The sequence below is a fragment of the Achroia grisella genome, unplaced genomic scaffold, assembly GCF_030625045.1.
Source record: "Achroia grisella isolate CSIRO2021 unplaced genomic scaffold, CSIRO_AGI_Agris_v1 utg483, whole genome shotgun sequence".
Classification (NCBI taxonomy): domain Eukaryota; kingdom Metazoa; phylum Arthropoda; class Insecta; order Lepidoptera; family Pyralidae; genus Achroia; species Achroia grisella.
In genome coordinates, this window is record NW_026712886.1 from 179309 (window position 1) to 205632 (window position 26324).

The 26324-nt window shown below is 31.7% G+C and overlaps 1 protein-coding gene across 1 annotated transcript in view; it reads left to right on the plus strand.

Annotated features, from left to right (window-relative positions):
• LOC131845741 (neurexin-1-like) overlaps positions 1-26324 on the plus strand; it is a 231611-nt gene that overhangs the window by 49477 nt on the left and 155810 nt on the right. Inside the window, exon 4 of the mRNA XM_059194832.1 lies at positions 25644-25788. Within this exon, the coding sequence (XP_059050815.1) occupies positions 25644-25788 (145 nt within the window). The remainder of the gene's footprint in view (positions 1-25643; positions 25789-26324) is intronic.

Genomic DNA, 26324 nt, shown 5'->3' on the forward strand with positions numbered 1-26324 from the left:
TGTTTCGAATGTATTTTTTTTAAATCACATCTAAATTATAAATATGTTTATTACATATTTTTTTATTTCTTGAATTCATTTTATAAACCTATCATTACATAGTACATTACATAGTACGTCGCTCTCGCTGTCTGTCCGTCCATATGTATGCCTAAATCTTTAAAACTACGCAACGGATTTTGAAGCGGTTTAATAGATAGGGTGAGTCAAGAGGAAGGTTTATATGTATAATACATGTACACCCGTGCGAAGTTGGGTTGGGTAGTTAGTTATTTTATAAATTATACTATATATAATAAGATAACAGATAGTCTCGTTAGTCTAGCGGTTTAGCTCGCTTTACTTCCCACGTTCGCAGGTTCGGTTCCTCGGTGCAAACATTTGTTTTCATGACTATGACTGTTCGTATTGGCCCAGGTCTATTCTATCTATATTATACGAGTATATATATTTAAAAAGGTGTACCCAATTATTTTAGATTTTTTTTATAAAGAAAAATAAACTATAACAAAAATATAGAAAATTCTAACAAAAAAAAAACAGTGTATTATTATTAAATCAATATTTAAATAACGATTAAAGTCCACTTTTTCCTTACTGTCGATAGCTTATACAAATGCGGTTAAACTTTAGCAAAAAAATAGAGCGGAAATAGATTCTAGCATTGTGTACAGTAGAGAATACTGTCTCGGGAACATAAAAATAATCTGTGACAAATATTTGGGCTCCCTTCGTGTTAGTTTTATTGTACTGCTCTCCATCTGTTATGTTAGAGTAGGGTTGCCAAGTCTTTCTAAAAGATACCGAAGGGTGACCAAAAAAGGTAAATATTTTTTTTATTATTTTTTACACTACAAAGTATGCGTATTTTACAGAAAATAACGAAGAGTGACGATATAAAAATTCAATGTTTTATTTCTTATTTTTTACAATACAAAATACTTACATTATATATACAATAACCACTAGATAACGTGACAATATAATAAAATAATAATATCCTGGATAAATCATACAGCGCCGTCTAGCGCCTATAAGCAGAACTTGTGTTATGGATACTCGACTACTGATAGAAATATTTATTTAACTACATTTTTATTGCAAATAAATATTCATGAGTTTATATCATATAATAATAATAACATTAATAATCTCATGACAATTCACACAACGCCATCTAGACCCATGTTAAGCTAGCTAAAGCTTGTGTTATGTGTACTAGATAACTGATACAAATACATAGAGTTTTTTCGTAAATACATACATATTATATATAGAAAACACCCAAACAGATTCTATACAAACAATCACACTCATGAGTACGAATGTTTGTGCCTTGCGAGGAATCGAACCCGCGACCATCGGAAGTAAGGCGGTGTGCTGAACCGCTAGACCACCGAGGCCGTCAAATATAGATAGAAAACACCCTGACCAATAACAACAATCATACTTATGTTTACATTTTGCAAGGATTCGAACCTGCGAGCATCAGTGATGCGGTGTATTAAATCGCTAGGCGACCAATATTTCTTTTTTTTATATCTGGCAACCCTGTGTGCGAGTCATAAAAGAGCGCGCTGACTCGTGGAGGGCGTGTTTCCACTGCGTCAGATGTTTTCTGTTTTGTTGAAAATCAGAGGGAATTATTCATTGTATACTTAGTTTATGATATACTAGCGGCTTGTTCCGGTTTTGTCCGGTTTGTACAAACAAAATATATAGTTATTTCTTCACCTTTTGAATGGCGAAAGAATTTTGTAATGGTTTTTGGGATTTATTTTCTATATATTATACAGCGCATTCGAGAGCATTGTACCGTATTGCCAATTTTTTATTTTTCAAAAAGTCTTTGTGTCAATATTTATTTCTAACTGATTATTTGTAATGTGGCTAACCTGATTATGGAGCCAGGCTAACAATTTACCAGGTCTGGTTGACTCCACGCTGTTTTCCATAGAAAAATAGTGAATTAGCCACGATTGGCTAACTGACCTAACGTCAGCCTCATCTTAGTATCCATCACTAGTGTCTCGCCGGCGACACCATTGACGCAGGATTTTATTAAAAAAAAGACTCCTCGATAAACGAAAATACTGACAAAAAAAACAAAAAATAATCCTAGATATGACAGTAGCCTTGCCACCTGGATTTAAATATACCCAGCGAAAAGCGGGCATGTCAAGTATTGCGTTCACATTGCATCGAAATATGACGGTGTTTCTGACTGACTGAGTCCATCGGTTTTTTTCATTTTTGTGGTGGTGCTGCTCCTCAACCTACCGTTGGGAGCGCAGTTGAAATTCACTTCATAATATAATTCTCTTAAGCATTTCACTATTTTTGCCTATGAGTTATCAGAATCAGTTCCAAGCTCGCGGACCATAGGCTTTTGTATGCTTATAAAAACCAGAGCACGCGACTACACTGCTACGAGAACTGCGCGACACGCGATGTCGCCATATTAAACGAAAGGTTTATTTGATTATAATTTAATAGAAAACACCATTACAATATCTGTTCGGGTGATTTAACTTTCTTTTCACGTAGTTTAATATTTATGTATCAATTTACTAGTAATACTCCGCGGTTTTCACTCGGTTTAAAAGAATGGCCACTTTTGTTCTTCGGTTCACCGTGCTGTATTGCAACAATCACTTGTATTTTTTTTACACTTTCTGATTTTTCTCTTTTTATCTTAGGGCGGTAATGTGATGTTTAACTTTTACAAAAGGTACACTATCCACCCTTTGAGAAAAGTTAGCTATGGGATTTTTTTTATTCATCTGGTAGAAGCAGAGATTTGCGCGATCAAAAACTAAACTAACAAACGAACTCTTCAACTTTATTAATTTGTATATATATAAAGTTAGTAATAAAGTGTATACTACACATGATGTAGTATTCATAAGACTAGAGCAATTTTAAGCAGAAGTTAAAGTCGAAATCGAAAATATAATATTTTTTTAATTTTTGTCAAAAAGAAAATATATTTTTGTTTCCACTTTGCTTCTTGATGAACATTGTTCCACTTCAATACTATTCTTGGATTACTACTTAGTATATGAAAAAACTGTACAAATAATTACAATAGTATTACGGCAATACTGTCAGTTACATTGGTTAATTAAAAAAAAAACACATAGTCATTCTTTCAATTAACTAAAAATGGCTATGTAGCTAATTTATAAATGGAAGTGAGATACCAGCGAATATTCTCTGAATATTCTTCTAAAAGATCTTCGCCTGTTCAGAATTGCAGTAAGTTCTATACTAGACAGTGTATCCTCCAGTGACAGTGTAGACTGCAGCTGTAGATACACACAGTCATACAGCTGCAGTTAACATACAGCTGCAGTCGCAGGATACCAGATTTAGTTGGGTAGGAAGGGAAATACGAGCGGTGAAGGTGAGTGTTGTCGTACCTCCCCTTAAATTACCCTACAGTGTGACACACAGTCATACAGCTGCAGTTATACATACAGCTGCAGTCGCAGGATACCAGATTTAGTTGGGTAGGAAGGGAAACACGAGCGGTGAAGGTGAGTGTTGTCGTACCTCCCCTTAAATTACACTGGTCACAAGTTACAGTAACTGCTCGGAGTTTCCCTCTCTGCCACACGATGCATCCGGCTACCGCTCGATGTATCCATAGAATGGAAATAATTTATTTATTTACTAGCTGTTCACGTGACTTCGTCCGTGTGGAATTTTATTTTATGTTTCTAAAATAAAAGTAGCTTAAGTTACTCCTTATTACAGCAACTACCTGCCAAAAAAAGTCCCGCCATAATCCGTCCAGCTATTTCAGAGATTAACCGGAACATCAACAACATCAGACAGACAGATAAAAATTGTAGAAAATGTTATATTGGTGTATGTACCGTATTTATATCTATATATATTTTATTTGAATATAAATACGGTACATAACAAAATAACATTTTTTACAATGTTTGTCTGTTTGTCTGTCTGTCTGTAAAGTAGTGTGTACAGCTAGTATACCATGAAATTAACTCATCTAACCAAACTCTTCGTCTGGAAGACCTTTGGTTAGAGGAGGAATACCAAAAGGTGAGGCTAAAATAAAATAGTAAAATGATAATAAAATTACTAATTAATAATAATATAGAACTAATAATGTTTTATACTAAGATGCAAACATCCGAAAAATATTACCCTTCGACTGGGTAATTAATAGATCAAAGTAGGAACTAATTACATTAGTTCACGTCGTTAGTGTAACTGCGCCGGAATTGAATACCAGTGCCCGCTGACATGAGATTTATGTTTTATCTGAACTACGCCGTGAGCGTTACGACGTGTAAGCGTAGTTAGTGCCTATTAAGATGCCTTTTAGTTCTCTAATGTGCTAGTTAATAATGTTACCGTTAATGTGGAAACATTATAAAATTCACTCGCTGGTACATTATGAAATGTTACTCTTGAAGCCTTACTTACCTTTAAGACTAAGCTAAGCTATTAATGATAGCATTTATTAAATTGAAGGACTTTTCTGAAGAAGCAAAGTGGAAGTTCTACTAATAATTTAAACGTGAAAGATTGTTGGTTCATGTTTGTTTCTCATTCACTCAAAATAGTTATGCACAAAGATTTAGAAACAGTTATTTTTATATTATTTTTGACGACCTCATTTGTATTCATGAGTATGATTGTTTGTATCGGTCTGGGTGTTTTCTATGTATAATATGTATTTACGAAAAAAAAAAATCTATGTACTTGTATCAGTAATCTAGTACCCGTAACACAAGCTTTAGATAGCTTAACTCGGGTATAGATGGCGCTGTGTGCATTGTCCTGAGATTCTTATTATTATTTACATTTATATATAACTTATACATCAGAATAACGCACATATAAATATAAAAGATATTGTGTTTCTATAAATATAAAGTTTAAAATGGTACTAATCCTGCCAATATCACAAACGTGACACTTTGTTTGGATAAATGTTTATTCCTCATTCACATAATATTTACTTTTGTTATTTTCATGTGAATAAAATAGTTATGCACAAAAAGTATAACAATAATATAGAAACAGTTACATATATTTATATATCTTATTATATATATATATATATATATAACTTAAAAAGATATTATATTCATATAAATATAAGGGTTAACATTCATATAAAACATCGGTTGTGGATTTTAAAGTAGATAATCTTTGTCGTTAACACTAAGTAAGTTTTACAAATAGTTTGAAAGTTCTCATTGTTATAAATGAGAACAAACACTGAAGAGAGCCTCTTTTTGCGAATTTTCATGTGAGTCGGTCAAAATGTGAAAAATGCTACAAATTGTTTAATTATACTTAATTATTAAATTTTAAACAAGCTTCAATAAGCTTATTATAATTTTTAAACAAGCTTTCATACAAAAAAAAACGCATCTTAACCATCTTATTCGTTTAGGAGGTACGATGACACAAACACACAGATTCACAGACATGTCAAACTCATGACACCCTTCCTTTTGCGTAGAGGGTATAAAAATATAAAAACAAACAAATATTAATTGCCAAAATTTTTATAACTGTCATCAGTCAGTCACAACCGTGACTTAAATTCCCGTAATCATTTGAAAAACCTACAATTACTTGTAAAACGAAGATATAATAATAGTAAACAAAGCTTGGATGTAAAATAACTGTAATTATGTTATTCCGTAATGGTGACAATTTAATTCTGCAAGCCATTTGTATTTTTGTTTCGTGCCTAATTTAGATAAACGTATACCTTTTTTTAGCAGCCTTTGCTTAGGTGAGGTTAAATGAAATAAGTAAATAAGTTAAAGTAAAAAAAAAACTAACGAGATTTCAGATAAATTGTAGAATATGTAATCGTTTTATTATAATAATAATAATATGATGTATGTATCTATTAAACATATATACGATTTCTTTTTGCTTTTGAGCTTTATTGGTGTTTTTCTTTGTTTACTATTTGATAAACATTATTTACTTTTTAAATTAAAATTATAAATTTTACCTTTCCATGATATTTGCAGTAAAAAATTCTTAACTAGTTTCATTAATAATAGCATAATTTTAACTAATTTGATTACATAATAAAACGGACCCCGGTTACCAGGAAATAAATAGATACACTTTATCATTCAAAGGATAAAACTGTACAAAATAAAATGTTTACAAGAAATATAAAGTACAGGCGATTTTATGCAAAAACCATGTTTTCTTTGACCTTCAAATAAAAAAAAAAATCGTCAAATGTCGTTTTGAATTAAGAATAATAAACAATGCAAGCATAAAATTCCATTTTCAAAAAGAATGCTCCTGAATACGTTTATTTACTAAAAAGAAAAAAAAACATGTTTCTTTGAATACTTTTCATTGGAAAGTATATAGTTGTGTCCCGCCTCCAACTTGACCCTGTATTGTAGAAAACTTGTTTGACCTTGAACTTTTTCGTATCAAGGTGATACGTCACCGCGTTCGTGCCCAATACACTCATAAATGGCTGAACCTTACATAATTTCAGGCCACATTACCAAGGCTGCAGTAACATTAAGCATTTTTGAAACATTACTGTTGGAGTTAATGAGTTTAATGAGAATATACGAGCAGTGAAATAGCGGGAGAGAAATGTTCATAAAAGCGTCGTGGTCTTGTTTTTTGCGTAATAGATTAAGTTGATATGCTGCACTTTTTGTAGCATAAACAGCGACAAATGAGCTTGCGGCTCACCTGATGGTAAATGATTACCGCCGCCCACGAGGACCCGTAACACCAGGGGAATTGAAAGGTCTATTCTTTAAGGTTCGATATAGTACAGCCCATGTGGACTCGCAAGATCAAGGTTAATTGCAAGGTCTTTTCTCGAAGGTTCCATATAGTACCTGTTTGGAGATACCATTGAAGGAAAGTGATTCCACAATGTGGTTGAAGTTTCTAGAAAAACGCAAGGTTGAGGACTGCCATTCATCTAGATGACCATGAATGGTATTTTAGTTTCTAGCAGGTAGAGCGATGACAAAATTCAGTAGGTGGTATTAATCCGAACACACTCTGTGATATATGCGATAGAAAATGCATAAATATGCAAACTCACTCGCCGCAAAACCAATATATATTGTTTTTCCTCTTTATTCACATATTTTAATGTAATTATATTTATGCCATCAGGTGAGCCGTACTCACTAATTCCCTTTGCTACAGATATATATGTATACACAGATCTGGAAATGAAAATAACTCCGCATTGTAATTTCATTAAGCTATAACGAAATAAAACGGACAGAATATTTTGGTGGCCATTAACAAGTTCATTAATAGGGCAAACGTTCAGCTCCATTCGATAGAGTTTTACGAGCCACGTATACGGACGGTTGTATTTATTGTCTGAATCTGGGTTTATAGTTCGCCTACAGATATGCTGTAGATACACTGGTATTTTTATGTAGCTGCAATAGCTGTAGCAGCTTGTAGCTGATGAACCTCCTGGTCTAAGGTATATATATATTTTTTTTATTTTAATTATTCATTTATTTCAGGCAACTAGGCCCATATTATAAATACCTCATAGACTAACGTACATATAATATAATATTTAAAAACTAAAATATTGTTTGTGTGATCACGGCACTGAAGACGGCAATCTGCTACGGTAGCGCCGATATACCACACATTTCGGCCAGTATCCTCCTTCATGAAGGTGGGCAGCAAGTTGGTGGGGACCAGGGCCACAAACGCTTTGCGCGTTGTGACTCGACTCCAGGTACGTCACCCTCAATGTCAGGTTTCTCTTGATTCGTATATAATCGACAATGTCCTGCTCCTGAGTGGCGTAGTGTAGATGGTACAGGTATGTACATTGTCGTGGTCGGTGTAGCAGTACACAGCAGGAAGTTGGGCCCAGTGAGAGCAGTGCCACAATGGTTCCAATTGACCCTATTTGTGCGCCTCTTCTTTTGTACATAAATAAACTATTGTTTATAATAATAATAATACCGTGCATAAATTTTTGCAGCAAGCTATAATAACAGTAAATGAAACATTACAATTACTTAGTCAGTATGACCCGTAACTCTAATCTATAACACCGAAGAAATTCGAGAATATAAAATATTTAATTAGTAATAATATTCTCAGGACAATTCAAACAGCGCCATCTAGACCCAAGTAAAGCTAGATAAAGCTTGTGTTATCAGTACTAGATAACTGATACAAATACTCACATTATTTTTCTAAATACATGCATATTATACATACCGGACACCCAGATCGACACAAACAATCATACTCATGAATATATTTGTGCTGTGCGAGGAATCGAACTCGTGACCATCGGTAAGGCAGTGTGTTAAACCGCTAAACCACCGAGGCCGTCGATAATAATATTAATAATTTCACACAGCGCAATCTAGTCCCAAGCTAGAGCTAAGTAGAGCTTGTGTTATGTGTAATTACACTTTATGTTAGAATAAGGTGAAAGTGAGTTTCATTCTTTAGCAAGAAATGAAAATGTTGACGCGAACCGTTCAGTGCGAATATGTGGGATTTTCACGACGAGGCGACGTAAGGACTCTAAACCAATGGGGCTGTGCTTGTTAGAGTACTCTGGTAGAATATATCGTACGTGTTAAATTAATTTACGAACGGTGTACAAAATTTTTCAAACTTGTGTCTGTTTGTAACATTGAAATAACCGTTTTTTACTACACGCATATGTATATAAATATATAAGCATTTTTTACAATTTTTGTCTGTCTGTCTGTCGGTTTGTTCCGGCTAATCTCTGAAATGTCTGGACCGATTTTAACGGGACTTTTTTTGGCAGGTAGCTGATTTAATAAAGAGTAAATTAGGCTACTTTTATTTTAGAAAAATGAAGTTAAATTCCACGCGGAAAGAGTCGCGGGTACAGCTGGTCATTGCATAGTATGAAATAAAGTCGCTGTCGCTGTTTGTCCGTCCCTATGTAAGCTTAAATCTTTAAAAATACGCAACGGATTTTGAAGCCGTTTTTCTCGTAGATAGAGTGGTTCAAGAGGAAGGTTATAATATAGACACTGCTGACTCGGTCAAACTTCGTCAGAGTGTTATTTTAACATTTTTCCTTGATGTTCCATTCCTATTGGTCGTATTTTGTGGCATTGTTTATTTTAACAAGGAATATCCTTATAGTTTTGACCACCTGTCTGGAGAAGCGAGTGGGATATGCGAGATTACAAAACTTCTCAGTTCTTCTTTGTTTACTTCTCTTCGGCCGGTCAGAAACCTCGAGAAATTCTGCAGTGTACTACCGGTGCAGTGCCTCTGTAGTCTTGGCTCGTCCTGTAGGTTGTTAGGGATGAGATCCACATTGATCCGGTTAGTAGTCCGGTTCTACTTTCTTTTTGAGAGAGCGTATGTGGCGGAGCAATGAAACAAAGTCTTCAGTTTTGTAATACTTCTAGAGATACATTTAAACTGACCTACTTTATGTTCCAATATTTAACATTCTGCTATAAGATACACCCCTTCCGCTATTATTTGTAAACCCTCGCCAAATTACTTTCGTACTAACTGTAGCTCTAAAGAAAGAACATAAAGTTCGCATTTCAGAAGAAAGTACTTGAAAACTGTGCCTTCAGACTTGGAAACTTTAAGTATCTTCTGCTGTACTTAGGTTGCGAACTGACACTGGAAGTGTAAATATTGACATGAATGAAAACATGAAGAAATCAGAAGCATATCATGATATTGTTTTTTACAATAAAATCAATAACTTTAAACACAGATAAGATAATATTCTTTTAGTATGTAGTTTTTGAATGTATATTTCGTGTATCGTCCGAAATTGATTTTACGATATCAAATTATGTAATTTAATTACATATAAATGTATTATTGTAATAACAAGATCTTGTAAATTTTTAAAGTACTTGAATAGTTGCTATTATGTCATGATATCAGAACGTCAAAACTCTACGAGATAGCATTACAAAGCCTCGTTACCTGTCTACTTAAAACTTTTTAATCTTTTTTTTCAAAAACATTCAAATAGTTACATAAATAAATTTCACATTCCAAATCAATCGAGGCACGTTTAGTTCATTCAGTTATATTATTATTTATATTATGTTTACCAAATATATTCAAATAAAATCTGTAATTTATACTTACTATCATTTGTTGAAGATATCAGCATGTACCATCTGTTTTCTAACCAAAAAGATGTAGAAAAAATAAACATCCTGTCATATCTAGTAATTAAATGAATATTATATATCTAAACTCCTTGCAAATGATAACGTAAATATTTGTTATGTTTGTTGGTAGTTCAAATTATAAATATCAAAGCTGAATTACTATTATTATCAATATAGAAAATGGGAAACTTTTGGGTTCGGGTATTTTTAATTTAACACTAACAATATTCGCGTTCTTTCTCCAAAAATATATTCATTTGAGAAACTACTTATGTATCCGAGATTATTTCACGAATGCCAATGACGGGCCAAAATATGCGGGCGATCCGTTCCGAGCGTTGGGAGACGTCCCACTTTTTTTACCCACCCTGTCCAGTTCCACAGTATAAATATTAATAGGCGCCTACATATTTATGACTGTTACTCGAACATGGCGAGCCTTAATTCAATTTAGTCCAACCTCAGATTTGGCGTCGCTCTTAGTATTTCCGCTGACTCGTTTTTGTTTGATTTTAGATGAGATGATAATACTTGCAAATATCGCTTCTAAAGGTTCCATCTGCGACCTAATTTGGTGCCCTATTAGTCTGGCTGCTATGTCGGAAGTGTCACGGAAATGATAGATCTATGTTGAGTCCACCCGGTTCCTGTCCTTTGTTAACCTGAAAATATTAATGCTTGGATGGCTTTATTCGATAGCATTATTGGATAGTTTTGTTTTGTAGTTAGTTGGTGTTTCGATTAGATTGTATGAATTTTGAAAATTGTCTTTTATGAATGGTATATATATATATTTATTAGATTAGATAGATAGATTTAGACACCTGATTTTTTCTGACTAAAAAGGCAACTCAATATCATTCTGTAGTAATATTTGGGTAGGTTATTAAAAGTAAAGATTATGGTTAGGTGAAATAAAAACATATATATAAAAGATAGCAGCTCAAATAAATTAAATAAATTAAAAGATAAAAACATTAAAAGATTAAAAATACCATTAAAATTTTTAAATGAAATCAAAAACATATTATTTTTGTAAAAATATTTTAAACCTTCAAGTAGCGCTAATTAAAATAATATTTAACTCTATCAATTTAACTCTAAAATCAATTAAATAAAAAAAAACTACGGATTCTTAAATTCTCCAGATGCTCAGATTCTTCTGTAAATTCAATGTCAGTCTTTATGTTCTTACAAAAGTATATATCAGAGCCAACAGGGATCTTGTTTTCAGTGCATATTACTCTTTGTACTACCACGGAAATTCTCCTTCAAATTTACCTCAAGGTCTAATTGCACTATATCCTCGGGACCCCATTGAGCCGTTGATTTACTGAAGAGCCCACGATTTATGGAGACCCCTGAAGTGTCAGAAATATTTGCTTCTAACGTTTAAACATTCTATTTCTGGTTATATAAATGTGCAATTTAAGAAGACGCATCACAAATATTGACGTTAATAATTTCAATTTTTCTCAGCAATTACAAATCATTTGGGGTTGATATTTAGGTATTACATTTCTCATACCTTTGACATCATATACATTGTTCTCGTTACATGATTGATATACTTTGGTAGCAGAGATATAATCTTAAAGAATGGTCTTATAAAAGGTCGACAACGTACTTGCAATTCCCCTAGTGTTGCGGGTGCTCATGGGCGGCGGTAATCATTTACCATCAGGTGAGCTGCATGCTCGTTTGTCCCGTGTGTTATAAAAAAAAAAAAGAAAAAAAATGGTATAAGAAAACGGGACTGATTTAAGACTCATATTTTCCAGTATACATTATACTAAGTACACACTTAAATAGAGCAATTCAGACGTATATAATAACCAATCATTTCATGTATTTGAAAGGGCAGATTACAAAATTGTCGCCTTAGTTCATAATTATGCGTGTGTAAATATAAAGACGGTACAGCAAATCAAAAAAAGATATAGAAAAATTCTGCTGCTGAAAATTTCTTTTAACATATTTAGGACATTTTTTTATTAGACTGTGCTATAATGGCACACCGTCCTACGCTAACAATACACGCTGGCAGGGCACTAGTGCAAATGAAGTCAGGTCAATTAGACAAATTAATCAGAAATTAACCATGATAACAATTTTATTTATTTGTACATCTTTTCTACGTTATAGTTACCAGAATTTGTTTTTTTTTGTTATGTTCTATCTCCTGTTGCTATTTCATTGTCAGACTATTAAGTATGTTATATGATATGTATATGGTATATTTAGGTATGTATGTTTATTCATATTTATCTATAGCTTTATATATATTGTATGTATTTGTATATGTATGTTTACATGTACTTACTTTTAATAAATATATATTATTTTTCTTATTGATTACATTTGCACCGCCTACAGTTTCTCTGCACAGCCTGTGGTTGACTGGCCGTAAAAAATGTCGAAAGGCGTTAAGTCCGCCATATGTACTTTTACCTTGGTATTTCGTGCATTGACGTTATATAAATAAATAAATAACAATACCATTATGATATTTGAAATAATACTGAATGTCCCAAGGAGGAAGCTACCAAGGGATTACTATTTTTTTTTTCAATGAAACTTTGCATTATATATTTTAATTAAAATAATATAATCGCAGTAAATATTTCATAATGAGATATACAATGAAATTCAAGAGACAAATAATGTAGTAAACTATTTTTATTATAATTTGGGAACGACAAAGTTTTTAAAAACTTTTCAACAAAAAAAATATTTTTCTTAGACAAAATTAGCCTTTTGTGTGCCTTAAGAAAATGAAATCACTCAGTGTTAATTGTTCTTCAAAGCGATGCTCGTGTAGACCAATTTTAAAACTAATTACTTTATTTTAAGGTATAATTTGATGAGGCATCTACCAGTCACTAATTAACTAGAGAAATCATTCCGTCTAAAAGTTACATCAGCAAAACGGTCCAAGTTGTCTTTTTCACAAAATTACTGTAATAAAAGTGGGATAGCGTCGCCTGAGGAATTTTAATTGAGTCCCCCATTGTGACTGTTTGGTCTAAACCATAAGATATCGGCGCTAGCGTTCTAAAATAATTGATTTCTATATAACTCTTGCAGTGTTACAATTTTCACACTTTCCTGTCATTTTCGTAAAACCAAAACCTACTAAAAATTTATTTAAACTAATTGTATTTTGTCATTCTTTTTCAAACAAAAAAACATTATTAAAAATTGATAACTACTTCGAAAGAAACAGACAGAACAGTTCGATAGTAGTATTATAATACTTGATTGAATCTGCTAAATATACTTGGTAGACTGCGTTTGTATACATATTGCGAATCGCTTTAAAGAAATTAACGATTTAAAACATGGTTAGGTACTTATTTTGATTTATATTTTAGGTTGAGCATGAAATCAGGTAAAAACCTCGTGAATGTACTTAATCCACCAGAAAATATGATTTCTAGGAAGAGCCCTCGTCCACGTGGAGGCGACTCTATATGTTTTTATTTATTTATTTATTAGGTCACAAACACGGTCTATACTAACATAATTACATTATATTTAATGTAATACATAACCTTAATTATTTAGACATTTATATGAAAAAATTGTGCTTAAAATTAATAAAACGTGACGTTACAATTTACTTATTAAAAAATACTTTATCGTACTACTTTAACTTGAACTAATACGAAAATTCGAATATTTGGTTATATACTATGTATTGGTCTGTGTGTTTATAATATATATTTCTATATAATACACAACAATATTAATCGTCCGTCAATTACCTATCAATTGTATAAACTTGTCTTATTATTAATTTATATATTGTAATGTCATGTTGAGAAAGCAGCAGGCACTTTTTATGACTGTATTGCCTATACTGATTATGACAGTTTGCCTGGTTTTTATGTCTAATCCAGTTGATAGCTTCTATTGCAGCCGTCGTAATCACTGGTTAATACATTCTTGATGTTATGATTGCATGTTTTGTAAGGAATTGAGGAAGCTACTGTGTTGTTCTTATATATGGTAGTTCCGTGGTTTTAGTAACGTTTTGAAAATGAAATATAGGATATCTCAGTATAATTGATGGTCTCGGTGGTGTAGTGATTTAGGGCACCGCTTTTCTTCCGATGGTCGCAGGTTTGATTCCCCGCACAGTACAAAATGAGTATGATTGTTTGTTCACAGTACTATGTCATATTGGAAAACATATACAATTAAATTCAGGAATTCCTTCATTATGTAAATAGAGAAATTGTGCGAATTATAAATTATCTGATTTATAGTAAGTTTATACATACATTGTACACTGTTAAACTTGGGAAAACTCCAGATGGGTATTGACTGGAACATGACGCGAACTCTATTATTCAAGAAAAACAGGAAAAAATATATGTAATTTATCTTAGGAGCGCTAACAATAACGTAACAAAATGATATATAAAATAGGAGTATCAACATTATAGACAAATTTATAAAAAGAGTAATACGCAACCTGCCAGTAAACCAACTTATAAAATAATTTCTAAAACTATATCCGTTACCCTAAGGTGGCATCGATAAAATAATTTTCAACAAAAATAAAATAATTTATTACAAAACTAAACATATGTGTATAAACCACAAGACGGACTTATCCGTCTTGTGGTTTATACACATATGTTTAGTTTTGTAATAAATTGTACCTTCTATTATTGTCTTCTGTTATTGTATAATGCAAATAAAGCGTGATAAGACGAGCGCAATAGTTGTTCATGCACGGGATTTTCATTTAATGTTAGATATAGACACCTATATAAATACCTATACATTGTAAATAAGCTGGCTTTTAAATAAAAAAAAAATCTATTGAATTTCTTGCAAGTTCTTCTGAAATGGATCTATATACCGAACTGGACGGTAGGGAAAAAAATATATATAATGTAAAAACTTGACGTTCATAAGCGGCTAAAATGTCCTACATGAATAAATGATTTTTGAATTTGAATATGAATTTGAAAAAAGCATATTATATTTGTCTAATCTATCTATAAAATAACTTTACTATTATTCTTCATTCATATTTTTTAATAGGTTAATAAAAGGAATTAAATCTAAAACTAATTTATGATAATTAATATTACATTTATAATAAATAATAGTATATAAAAAATAAATGACATTTACTATTACTTTGTAGGTTTTACAATAAATATTATTACTATATTTAATCACAAACTTAAAACCTACTCTGTTAACGCTGAACGCATAAAACAAACATACTGCGCCGACCACAAATAATGGGATGAAGGCAAGGCAATGAAGATATTAATAATAATTATGACAATTCACCAGCACCATCCAGTTGCAAGCTAAGCAGAGCTTGTTGTGGGCGTACCCATAGGATAACTGAAATAATAATAATCTCGATTAACGACAATTCACACAGCGCCATCTAGATCCAAGTTAAGTAAACTGATATATTTATTAAGAATGTATGTATAATATACTATACATAGAAAACACACAGGTCGATGTAAACAATCATACATATGACCACAAATGGTCGGACAGTGAATGGAATCGAATGCGAGCTTCTGAAGTAAAACGGTATGTACCAGCGAGTCCGTGAAGTGTAAAAAACTTCAAACAAACCGTCCCGTCAAACTTCTTTCGAAAAATATGATATCTAACGTAGTTATAAACACAATACATATACAAACAGGCGAATTTTAAACCTGTTTCTTTATGAATAGGTATCAAAAATGAAACGCGTCCGTTTGTGACCTGGGACATCTTTTCACTAAAGCTTCCGAAACAAAATGGCTTTACGAAATATGGCGTCGTTAATACCAAAAATTCCACGGTTTTTCCTTTAGTGGCCGCCCGAAATACGCGCCCGTATGGAAATTAGATCGCTGTGGGCAATGCAGTACAAATGTTAAACAAAACATCAGTTGTAACGATATTGTTTTGAAAACAGCGACACCAACTAAATACATTTTAAATTAAACAGTTTTTTTTTATTTTTTATATTAACAATATTGTTTTGAAAACAGGGACATCAATTAAATACGTTTTAAATTAAACCGTTTTTTTTTTATTTTTTATATTAACAATATTATTTTGAAAACAGCGACACCAACTAAATATGTTTTAAATTAAACAGTTTTTTTTATTTTTTATATTAACAATATTGTTTTGAAAACAGGGACATCAATTAAATACGTTATTAATTAAACCGTTTTTTATTTTTTTATATTATCGATATTGTTTTGAAAACAGTGACACCAACTAAATACATTTTAAATTAAACAGTTTTTTTTTATTTTTTATATTAACAATATTGTTTTGAAAACAGGGACATCAATTAAATACGTTATTAATTAAACCGTTTTTTTATTTTTTTATATTATCGATATTGTTTTGAAAACAGCGACACCAACTAAATACGTTTTAAATTAAACAGATTTTTTATTTTTTATATTAACAATATTGTTTTGAAAACAGGGACATCAATTAAATACGTTATTAATTAAACCGTTTTTTTATTTTTTTATATTATCGATATTGTTTTGAAAACAGCGACACCAACTAAATACGTTTTAAATTAAACAGTTTTTTTTTATTTTTTATATTAACAATATTGTTTTGAAAACAGGGACATCAATTAAATACGTTATTAATTAAACCGTTTTTTTATTTTTTTATATTATCGATATTGTTTTGAAAACAGCGACACCAACTAAATACGTTTTAAATTAAACAGTTTTTTTTTATTTTTTATATTAACAATATTGTTTTGAAAACAGGGACATCAATTAAATACGTTATTAATTAAACCGTTTTTTTATTTTTTTATATTATCGATATTGTTTTGAAAACAGCGACACCAACTAAATACGTTTTAAATTAAACCGTTTTTTTTTATTTTTTATATTAACGATATTGTTTTGAAAACAGGGACGACACTACCTAAATACGTTTTAAATTAAAGCGTTTTTGTTTTTATTTTTTATATTAACGATATTGTTTTGAAAACAGCGACACCAAGTAACGTTATAAATGAAACCGTTTTTTATATTTTTATGCAACTGGAATGAAGAAGTCATTAATAATATAATAATAGTCAACTTATTAGTTACCATCATAGCTGTTTAAAATTACAGTTTAAGTTTATGATCTCAGTTGGCAACTTATTAAATATTTTAATCGCTAAGATAAACAAATACATATGAATTTTATTAGTACAAACATATAGGTTTTATTACATGTAGTATTTATTAGAGAATATTGAAACCAGTACTATATAATATGGGTAAACCTGTATATGTGTGCCACAGCGATACAGAATGGCTCATATCTCAGAATGGTGAATCACTCAAGGACCAAAACATGAGGGTGAATATTTTTCGTTCGAATGTATAATAATAGTAAAAAGTGTCAGTTTAAGCTACATAATGACGTCTTAATATATATTAAATACATAGATAGATAAATGCTTTATTCAACAATTACAAACACATAGCATACATGAGACACAGAAATAAATTTTAAATATTAAAATTCAGAAATATAAATGTTACAAATTAAGAAATGGAGGCTTTATGTGTAGCAATGATGAAGAGGCAACCAACTCAGCATGACGCTACAGATAAATCTGCAGCGTTGATATTCTGTTGTTAAATAAACACTTATTTTTTTATATTGTATTCCATTTCATTATTATTGATATGGCAGACGTTGCTTCCCATTTTTCATGTTGTGGAGAAAAATGCTTGAACGATCTGACGATCGAGTGTCGCCAATCTCCTGACAGCACTTTATGGGATTAACTTAATGGGCTATTTTTACCCCACGAACTCACCCCGGGGACCGCCCGGTATTCCCGGATACGGAAGTGTATAATGCAATATGAAAAGTTTTCTAAATATTATTCTTTATGGCTCTCATGAGAATTGAGCTATAGTGAATTTATATTTGAGCAAATCGTTCTTTGTGATTAGTTCATACATTACAATGGTGGTGTTTGGTTTCATATGTTTTGTTGATTTATTGTCACGATGATAATAATTATAATATAATAATAATCTCAGGACAATTCACACAGCGCCATCTAGACTTAAGTTAAGCTGGCTAAAGCTTGTGTTATGGGTACTAGATAACTGATATATGTATATACATAGATATATTTTTTTAAATACATACATATTATACATAGAAAACACCCAGACCGATACAAACAATCATACTCATGAATACAAATATTTGTACCGTGCGAGGAATCGAACCTGCGACCATCGGATAGTAAAGCGATATGCTAAACCACTAGACCACCGAGGCTGATAGATGATCGATTAGCTTAAGACTGATTAATTTGTTTAAATCTTTACTATAAGATATTTATTTATTTATTTAACTTCAATACACACAATACAATATATAGTACAGTACATTTGGCGGACTTAACACCATGCGACATTTTCTACCCGTCAATCATAGGTGCTGCAGATAATAATTGTAATGATATTACAATTATTATATGACGACCTCGGTGGTCTAGTGGTCTAGCACACCGCATTACGTCCGATGGTCGCGGGTTCGATTTAAACATTTTGTATTAATGAGTATGATTGTTTGTATCGGTCTGGGTGTTTTCTATGTATAATATGTATATATTTACTAAAAAAAATTATCTATGTACTTGTATCAGTTATCTAGTACCCGTAACACAAGCTTTAGATGGCTTAACTTGGGACTAGATGGCGCTGTGTGAATTGTCCTGAGATTATTATTAATATATTCATAACGTTTCTAAGTATCGTTTAGAAAGTCAATGATTCTTTTTATGGTATGGTAAGGAAAAAGTATTAATTAAAAAAATTTGACGTTCATAAACGGCTAAAAAGTCCTATATGACAAATGATTTTTTATTTCTTTTACTTAAACGATTGCAGGTTCGATTTCCATTCATAATTGATGTATGCTGAATTTTCATATTTGTCACTGTTATTATATATACCTATAAGTTACATATAAATGTGGATGATTTTAAGGGTAGAGATAAACCGAAAAAGAGATGTATGGACTGTGAAAGATGATATGGTAAGAAAGGGAGTAAATAAGAGACTGTGAACAGGGATGAATGGAAGAGAAAAACGCCAAATAAATGGAATAAGGAAGAAGCAGGTGATGTTTATATATACCTATATATTATATATGTATATGTATATTAAGATATACATAAACATCAGAATAGCATACCCCGTTTTCATAGAAACGGGTCGAGTATCAATGCCTAAACGTTTATGTAATCCATTTATGAGCGAATAATATGAATTGCGGTTATGTAAGTAGGTCAGGGTACAACAATATACAATATTGGCACTATATGTCGCGTTTACGATCACAATGGAAATAGCTTACAGCCTAGACTGCCAGGCGTCTGTGGTATAAACATATTGTGTGACGATCTCGGTGGTCTAGTGGTTTAGCATACCGCTTTACTTCCGATGGTCGCGGTTTCGATTCCTCGCACGATACAAATGAGTATAATCGTTTGTCTGTCTGAGTGTTTTCTACGTATATTATGTTAGATACATTTACAAAAAAAATGTATTTTAAATATTCTATCAGTTGTCTAGTACTTTTTTTTATACTACGATGGTGGCAATCAAGCATACGGCCCATTTGATGGTAAATGGTTAGCGTAGTCTATGAACGTCTGAAACGCCAGGGGTATCACGTGCGCGTTGCCTAACACAAGCTCTGCTTAGTTTGGAACTAGATGGCGTTGTGTGTATTGTCCAGTGATATTGTTATTATTATTATATTATTGTAACATCATAATAAATAATGAATAACAATTTGAGTATCATAGTCTTACTATACAGAGATTAAAAAACTCGACTGCGTTACAAATAAGTTACTTTTTGTAAATGTACCCAACATTTACAGTATGACAAAAAGAGTTCTTTCAGTAACTTAAATCACTCTGTTAGCTTATCATTTACTAGTACATTGTTCATAAAACTGACAATACGATGAACTTATTAATAATATTAACGAAAAAAAATATAGAAGGAAAGAGAGGAAGAGGAAGATAAGGTACAGCTATATCAAGCAGATTAAGGAAAAAGTCGGAGTCGTGTCGTGTCAGCAACTAAAGAGAATAGAATAGAATAGAAAGTCATTTATTCAAATAAAATTAATTTAAGCACTTTTGAATAGTCATAACAATTTGTTTCTTATCTATCACTCGTTCGGAAATCTGTCTCATCACAAAAAGAACGAGCAAGAAACTTGTGTGTTGCTCTTTTAAATAATCCTTGTAAGTTTACATTTACAAGTCGAAACGTGTGAATACAAGAGATTGATGGAAGATTGTGGAAAATGGCAAGAGCTACACCGACAAGAGCTCGGCTGGTAAATTATAAATGAAAGACTGACTGAGACTATATAATATTATTTTAATTTAAATTTAAATTTCTTTCTAATTACTCGCGATTTCGGCTAATAAAGACAGGATGGCGAAATCTGTCGCTGATTCTCACTCAAGACGTAGACTTTATAATAGCAATAGAATTAATGAAATTAATTGTAATAGAAAAATTACATATATCTGTCAAAATTAAATAGCATTTTTTTTGATGAAGAGAAGTCTTACATATTGAAATAATATCACAAATAGTCAGTACATATATTGGTATCGTGCAAGGTAATGAACCCGGGACCATCGGCAGTATGGCGGTGTGCTAAATCGTTAGACCACAGAGGCTGTCGAGAAGAGATTACCGACCGTAAGCGGGAATGCTACACAAAACAACATCTGTGACTAGGCTAGCCAATAATGGTATTCGATTTTTCGGGATGTAATGGATAAAAAATCGGGACAGGGTTAAAATCTGTTTTTACAGAATCGTTTTTATTATTTTATTTACACTATGAAACTTGCATTCTCACTTCTATAATGTATTACATAGACAAAAAGACTGAAATTAGGACGTCCTGGTTGAATAGGAAAACATGGTAACACTAGCTGTAGCCATACAAAGTTTGGAGATCAAACAACCATTTTTGCAAGGCGATTAAAATTAATTACAAAACAAACATCCCCCGAGGGTAACCTGGTAGGGATCGTGTTGTAGCGGTATCGTTATACATGGATGTAGTACGATAAAATATTCCATAACTTGATATGCAAATAAACAACAAGTATCATGTACTTTAGGCTGGTGATATACAGTCGGTTAGGCCTCGTGTTGCCCGAATGCGATTAACATTGCGATAGACTTCGATTGGCTCATTCGATAAAATGAAATTTAAATTAAATTAAAAAAAAATATTTATGGAATGTGGTGATTATTACGTTGCCCGTGTCCAAAGTCAGCGGAACGTTAGTAACATTCAGGTAATCTGACGACTAATCAACTGTGTATTACCATCCTAATATTTAAGATCGGAGTCGGTCAATTTGATTATATGTATAATAATACATTATTATTATATATATACTAATAATGTCTCAGAAATATAATGCAATAATTGAGAATGTATAAAGCTCATCCATATAATTAACTGCCCTTATCAACTATCCAATAGAATCCAAAGTTGATTCCATCTCTCCAATCTAATTACGCGATCGAATATCAAGGCTTTTATAGAATACATCAAAGGTAGATACTTTCAATAAATCCGTAGTTATTTATTTGATATCTGTGTTAAGATACAGAGGAAATTTATCCTCGCTTCTGAAATACGAGTATTGACTACCCGACAAAGTTTAAATTGATAGCATTTTATCAACCGGCTCTAGAAGGTGGCTCTTACAAATCGAGTACATTGTTTGTCCTTTTACGATACCCAGTTGAAGATACTTAATTTTATGAGTTTGAATTTGGAAATTATATGAAAACGTACAATATCATACTTTATGCTTATACTAATAAGAAATAAAATTAATCAAAGAGACGGCAGTAGATTTATGTGCTGCCTCGTTGGATTTATTCACGGCGAAATGTGGGTATGTTTTATGGATGATAATGGTGCTCCCGTCTGCACTAACTGACAGGGCACCAGTGGAAGATCATAACATGAGCATGAGGCCTGGTCAGTTAGCCCGTCGCGGTAAATTTACCATGATGGTTTCTAGGGGAACCACGTGGAGGTCAACCTGACATCAACCTGAATACATTACTAATAATGGAGTTATTAGTCCACATTACTAACACTACCCTTCGCCCCAATTTGGGTATGTCAAGTTATATACTATGGTCACTACAATCTTGATGCCTTTGGATCTCTCCTCTTTTATGAAATTACAGCCATAAGGACAATAAATTAAAAAAAAATATCACATCCAATATATTACTTTTTTAATTTAATATTTAAAATGCAAATACTTTGAAAGTAAAATTGTCTCACGCTTTATTATTGCATTGCAAACAGTTTTTAAATTAAAAATAAAATGACTGTTTATTTTTGTATTCCTGTATCTAATTTTCCTTCCACGTATCTGCTCTATTTAACGGTCTCTTAGGTCTTATGTAATTATTTTCTCGTTCAATTTCAAAGAACAACCTCGCGCTCGCCAGAAGTCTTGGGAGTCGTTATAAAATTTCCCAACATTTCCCAGAGTGCTTCCAAGTTTAAAAAAGCTATAATTCGTACATTTTATCCGACGGAGATGATATTAAACTAATTATATTTCTAGCTTTAGTATTTCTGTTTCTAGGGTACGCTGTTTCTATTATTAAGTAACATTGCAATCTCTCTTGATTGCGTGTAAAATAAATTTAAATTTAGAATATAATAACTACAAAGATTCTGTTTCTATATATAAAGAGATAGTGGAATGAATATGCAAATTTTAAAATTAGAATTTCTGTTTCTACTATGAAATACTATGAAGTTAGAATATATTGTGCAATACATTCTCAGTTTATATGGGATACTGTATTTGTGTAATTAAGAAATATGAATAGTGCTACGTACATTCAGGAATTAACTTATCAAGTAATGGGTAATTGTTGTCCGGAAACTGTTATTAGGGTCTCTCATGCAAGAGGCTGATTTATGAGCGAATTGTTTATTGTTATCTGACTTTAGTCCAGCATCGTTTATAGAATACGAACCATTTATGCTGGAACAAACAATTTCGAATATTCACTCTTTATAATTTCATTGCTACATTTGTTAAGCAGATTTTGTTGAGAATAGACAATTTTATATAAGAAAATTAGCATGTATTATATAGCAAAAGTTTACAGTTGGAGCGATATATAGTATCTACATATATACCTTCACGACTGATGAATAAACATTTAAGAATCACAAAAGGGGTAGTCAGAGCTATTCTCTACTGTTGACTAGATGGCACTGTGGTCCAGGGTTATTTATTACTTATTTATTTATTAAAATTTAAATGCATAATTATATAAATAAAGATGCGGATGGCGGACTTAACACCTTGAACCATTTTCTCCCAGTCAACCATAAGCCAAACAGAAATTCATATGGGCCGTGGATGTTCAAAAAATGTAAAAAAATGAAGATAACTTTAATGTGTTTAAATATTATTTATATTTACACGCGAGCTTTATTATACAAATATAATACAAAATATCAATAAATAATGACTCATATATTAAATAAATATATATATAACTACATATAAAATGATAAATTTATACAAAATAACAGTGAAAGTCGGGTGCATAGAGGAGGTGGTGTAGAGGAATGATACTACAGGAATAACAGGAATTACACTAGTTCACACACTTACAAGATCCGGTTGAAACATAAATAATGTACATATATTAAACAAGAATTTAAAAATCTACGATATAACTTCTCAGATAGAGACATATTTGCCTCGAGAAATATCTTCGGAAATATGTCACGAAGCGAGCGTTCATATATTTTAAAACATTTCATTTTGAAACGCGTCAAGTTTACCTCACAAATATTACTCAGCGTCGACGTAATAGAAATGGAGGGTAGATAAATTGTAGCAGCTTCCACCGTAATGCCGAGATGAATGCGCCAATTTTGAATTCTGTTAAATTGAATTTACAAGTAGCGATTGCTAGTATGGATTAAAACTATAAATTTGAACTAAAACTTTGTACAAACAGAAGCTTTGGCTAATGAGAAATGGCGTCTTGCATCCGCCATATTGGAATAAGGTGATATTCTGCAAATGTTATAAATAGAGATTTTGTTATATTATTTTTTATATATAATATCAATATATATGTACACAGTATATGTTATAACTGTTGTAACTTATAATGTTGTTATGTTATAACTTATATATTCAAATACTAAACTTGTATTTGAATTTATAGTTCTTTTATTTTACATTCTTCGTTTCATATATCTTTCTGTTGTCAATAGTCTGTCTGAATATCTAGTCTTTTTCGATTTACCTATGCACAAATAAAATGAAACTACAACAGTATATACTCTGTGAAATTATTGTAAGACAGAGGAATGTATGAATTCTGTCTGTAATGGTAAAAATAAAAAAAATACTTAAGAAATATTTTTTCACCTTTAGTTATAATCAACGTTATTAGCGAATCACATGTACTGTGTTTTTTAATAAAAAAATTGAAATGACTAACTAGTTTTGTGTCACGTAATTTTATTACTATTATTATAAAAATTATCTGTATATGAATGCTGTTCATGTTTAATTAAATATGAACAGCATTCGTAAATGTATAAAATATAAAAGTAGTTTATCCTAAAGATTGACTGGTAGGAAATGGATTTGATCATTAAATTTACCTTATGAAGTTTACCTTAGAAAATATTTCGTATTTCAACTCTCAACTTATAAAAATTTGCCGCGGATGTGGCGGATGTGGCCCGAGATACACTCTTTCGTGTAGCACTACACGTGCTATACGAAAATATGTTAAGCACAGTACTATAGACGGTGCATTTCCGAAGCATGGATCCATACCGCATAGAATGTTATAGTTTAAGTGGTGTCATTAAAAGTTTACCGTTGGAGCTCTTTTATATGGACAATAAAGTCGATTTAAAAAAATCTATATATAAAAATAAGTAAATCACGGGATCTTGCCACGTTTTATTTATTACTAGCTACTCGCCCCGGCTTCGTCCGGGTGTACATGTATTATACATATAAGCCTTCCTTTTGAATCATTCTATCTATTAAGAAACCGCTTCAAAATAGTTTTAAAGATTTAAGAGTACATAAGGACGGACAGACTGAGACTTTGTTTTATTAGCATAAAACAAAGTCAGCGACAGCGACTTTGTTTTATGCTAATCCGTCATAATAAGTGTTTATTATGGAAACTCAATAATCATTACATAGCTGCAATGATTATTGAGTTTCCAAACTAAACACGGGTTTATGTATTTATTATTATTGTGTTCCCAATATTTCGGCAGTGATACAACCGCAATGATTACGAGACTGCGTCAAATTTAAAACAGTATATAATATTATTTTCTGTTTTGTTTCAGATACAATGTAAAACTGACAACCCTAGCGTTACCTTCAGTGATATTCGAACCGAAGTTCAGGGGATCGGTCAGGAACCTGGTGTATTCTGACGGACCTGGACATCCACCCAGGAGACAGGAGTTACGGCATTCCAGGGATTTAAAGGTAAGTCGGTGACATAATTTTGAGTCTAGAACATTGTATGGAATATAGGTTTATTTTATAACATAAGTATTCAAAAATTTTGTTTTAATTTAAATGGGTACGGATAATACGGGATAAAGAACTAGTATATATACTACCCTTTAACCTAAATATTATATAATCTAAGAGTGAAAAAACACTACATTAGTCACTTGATCCAATTTTATCGCTAGAGAATTTTGTTAGAAACGAGGCAAGATCGAAGTGCTTTACCTGAAAAAATTTATAAAGAATATTCGTGCAAGTAATTTCCTATTTTCCCAATAATTTCTTTGTAAATAAGACGGCAAAGGATTAAACTCCTTTGAATACAAATATAATTTTGAATTTCCGACATATTTCGTTATATTTCATAAACATCTCTACTTATCCCGTCGTTGTCACGTCCCATGGTTAAATAGGAATGAAAGTCTACCTTCACATGTTTATAATAAGGTAGATTTTTGGTTACGTCCTCGCGGATAACTATACGGCAAATCCAGTTGAGAAATTCCATT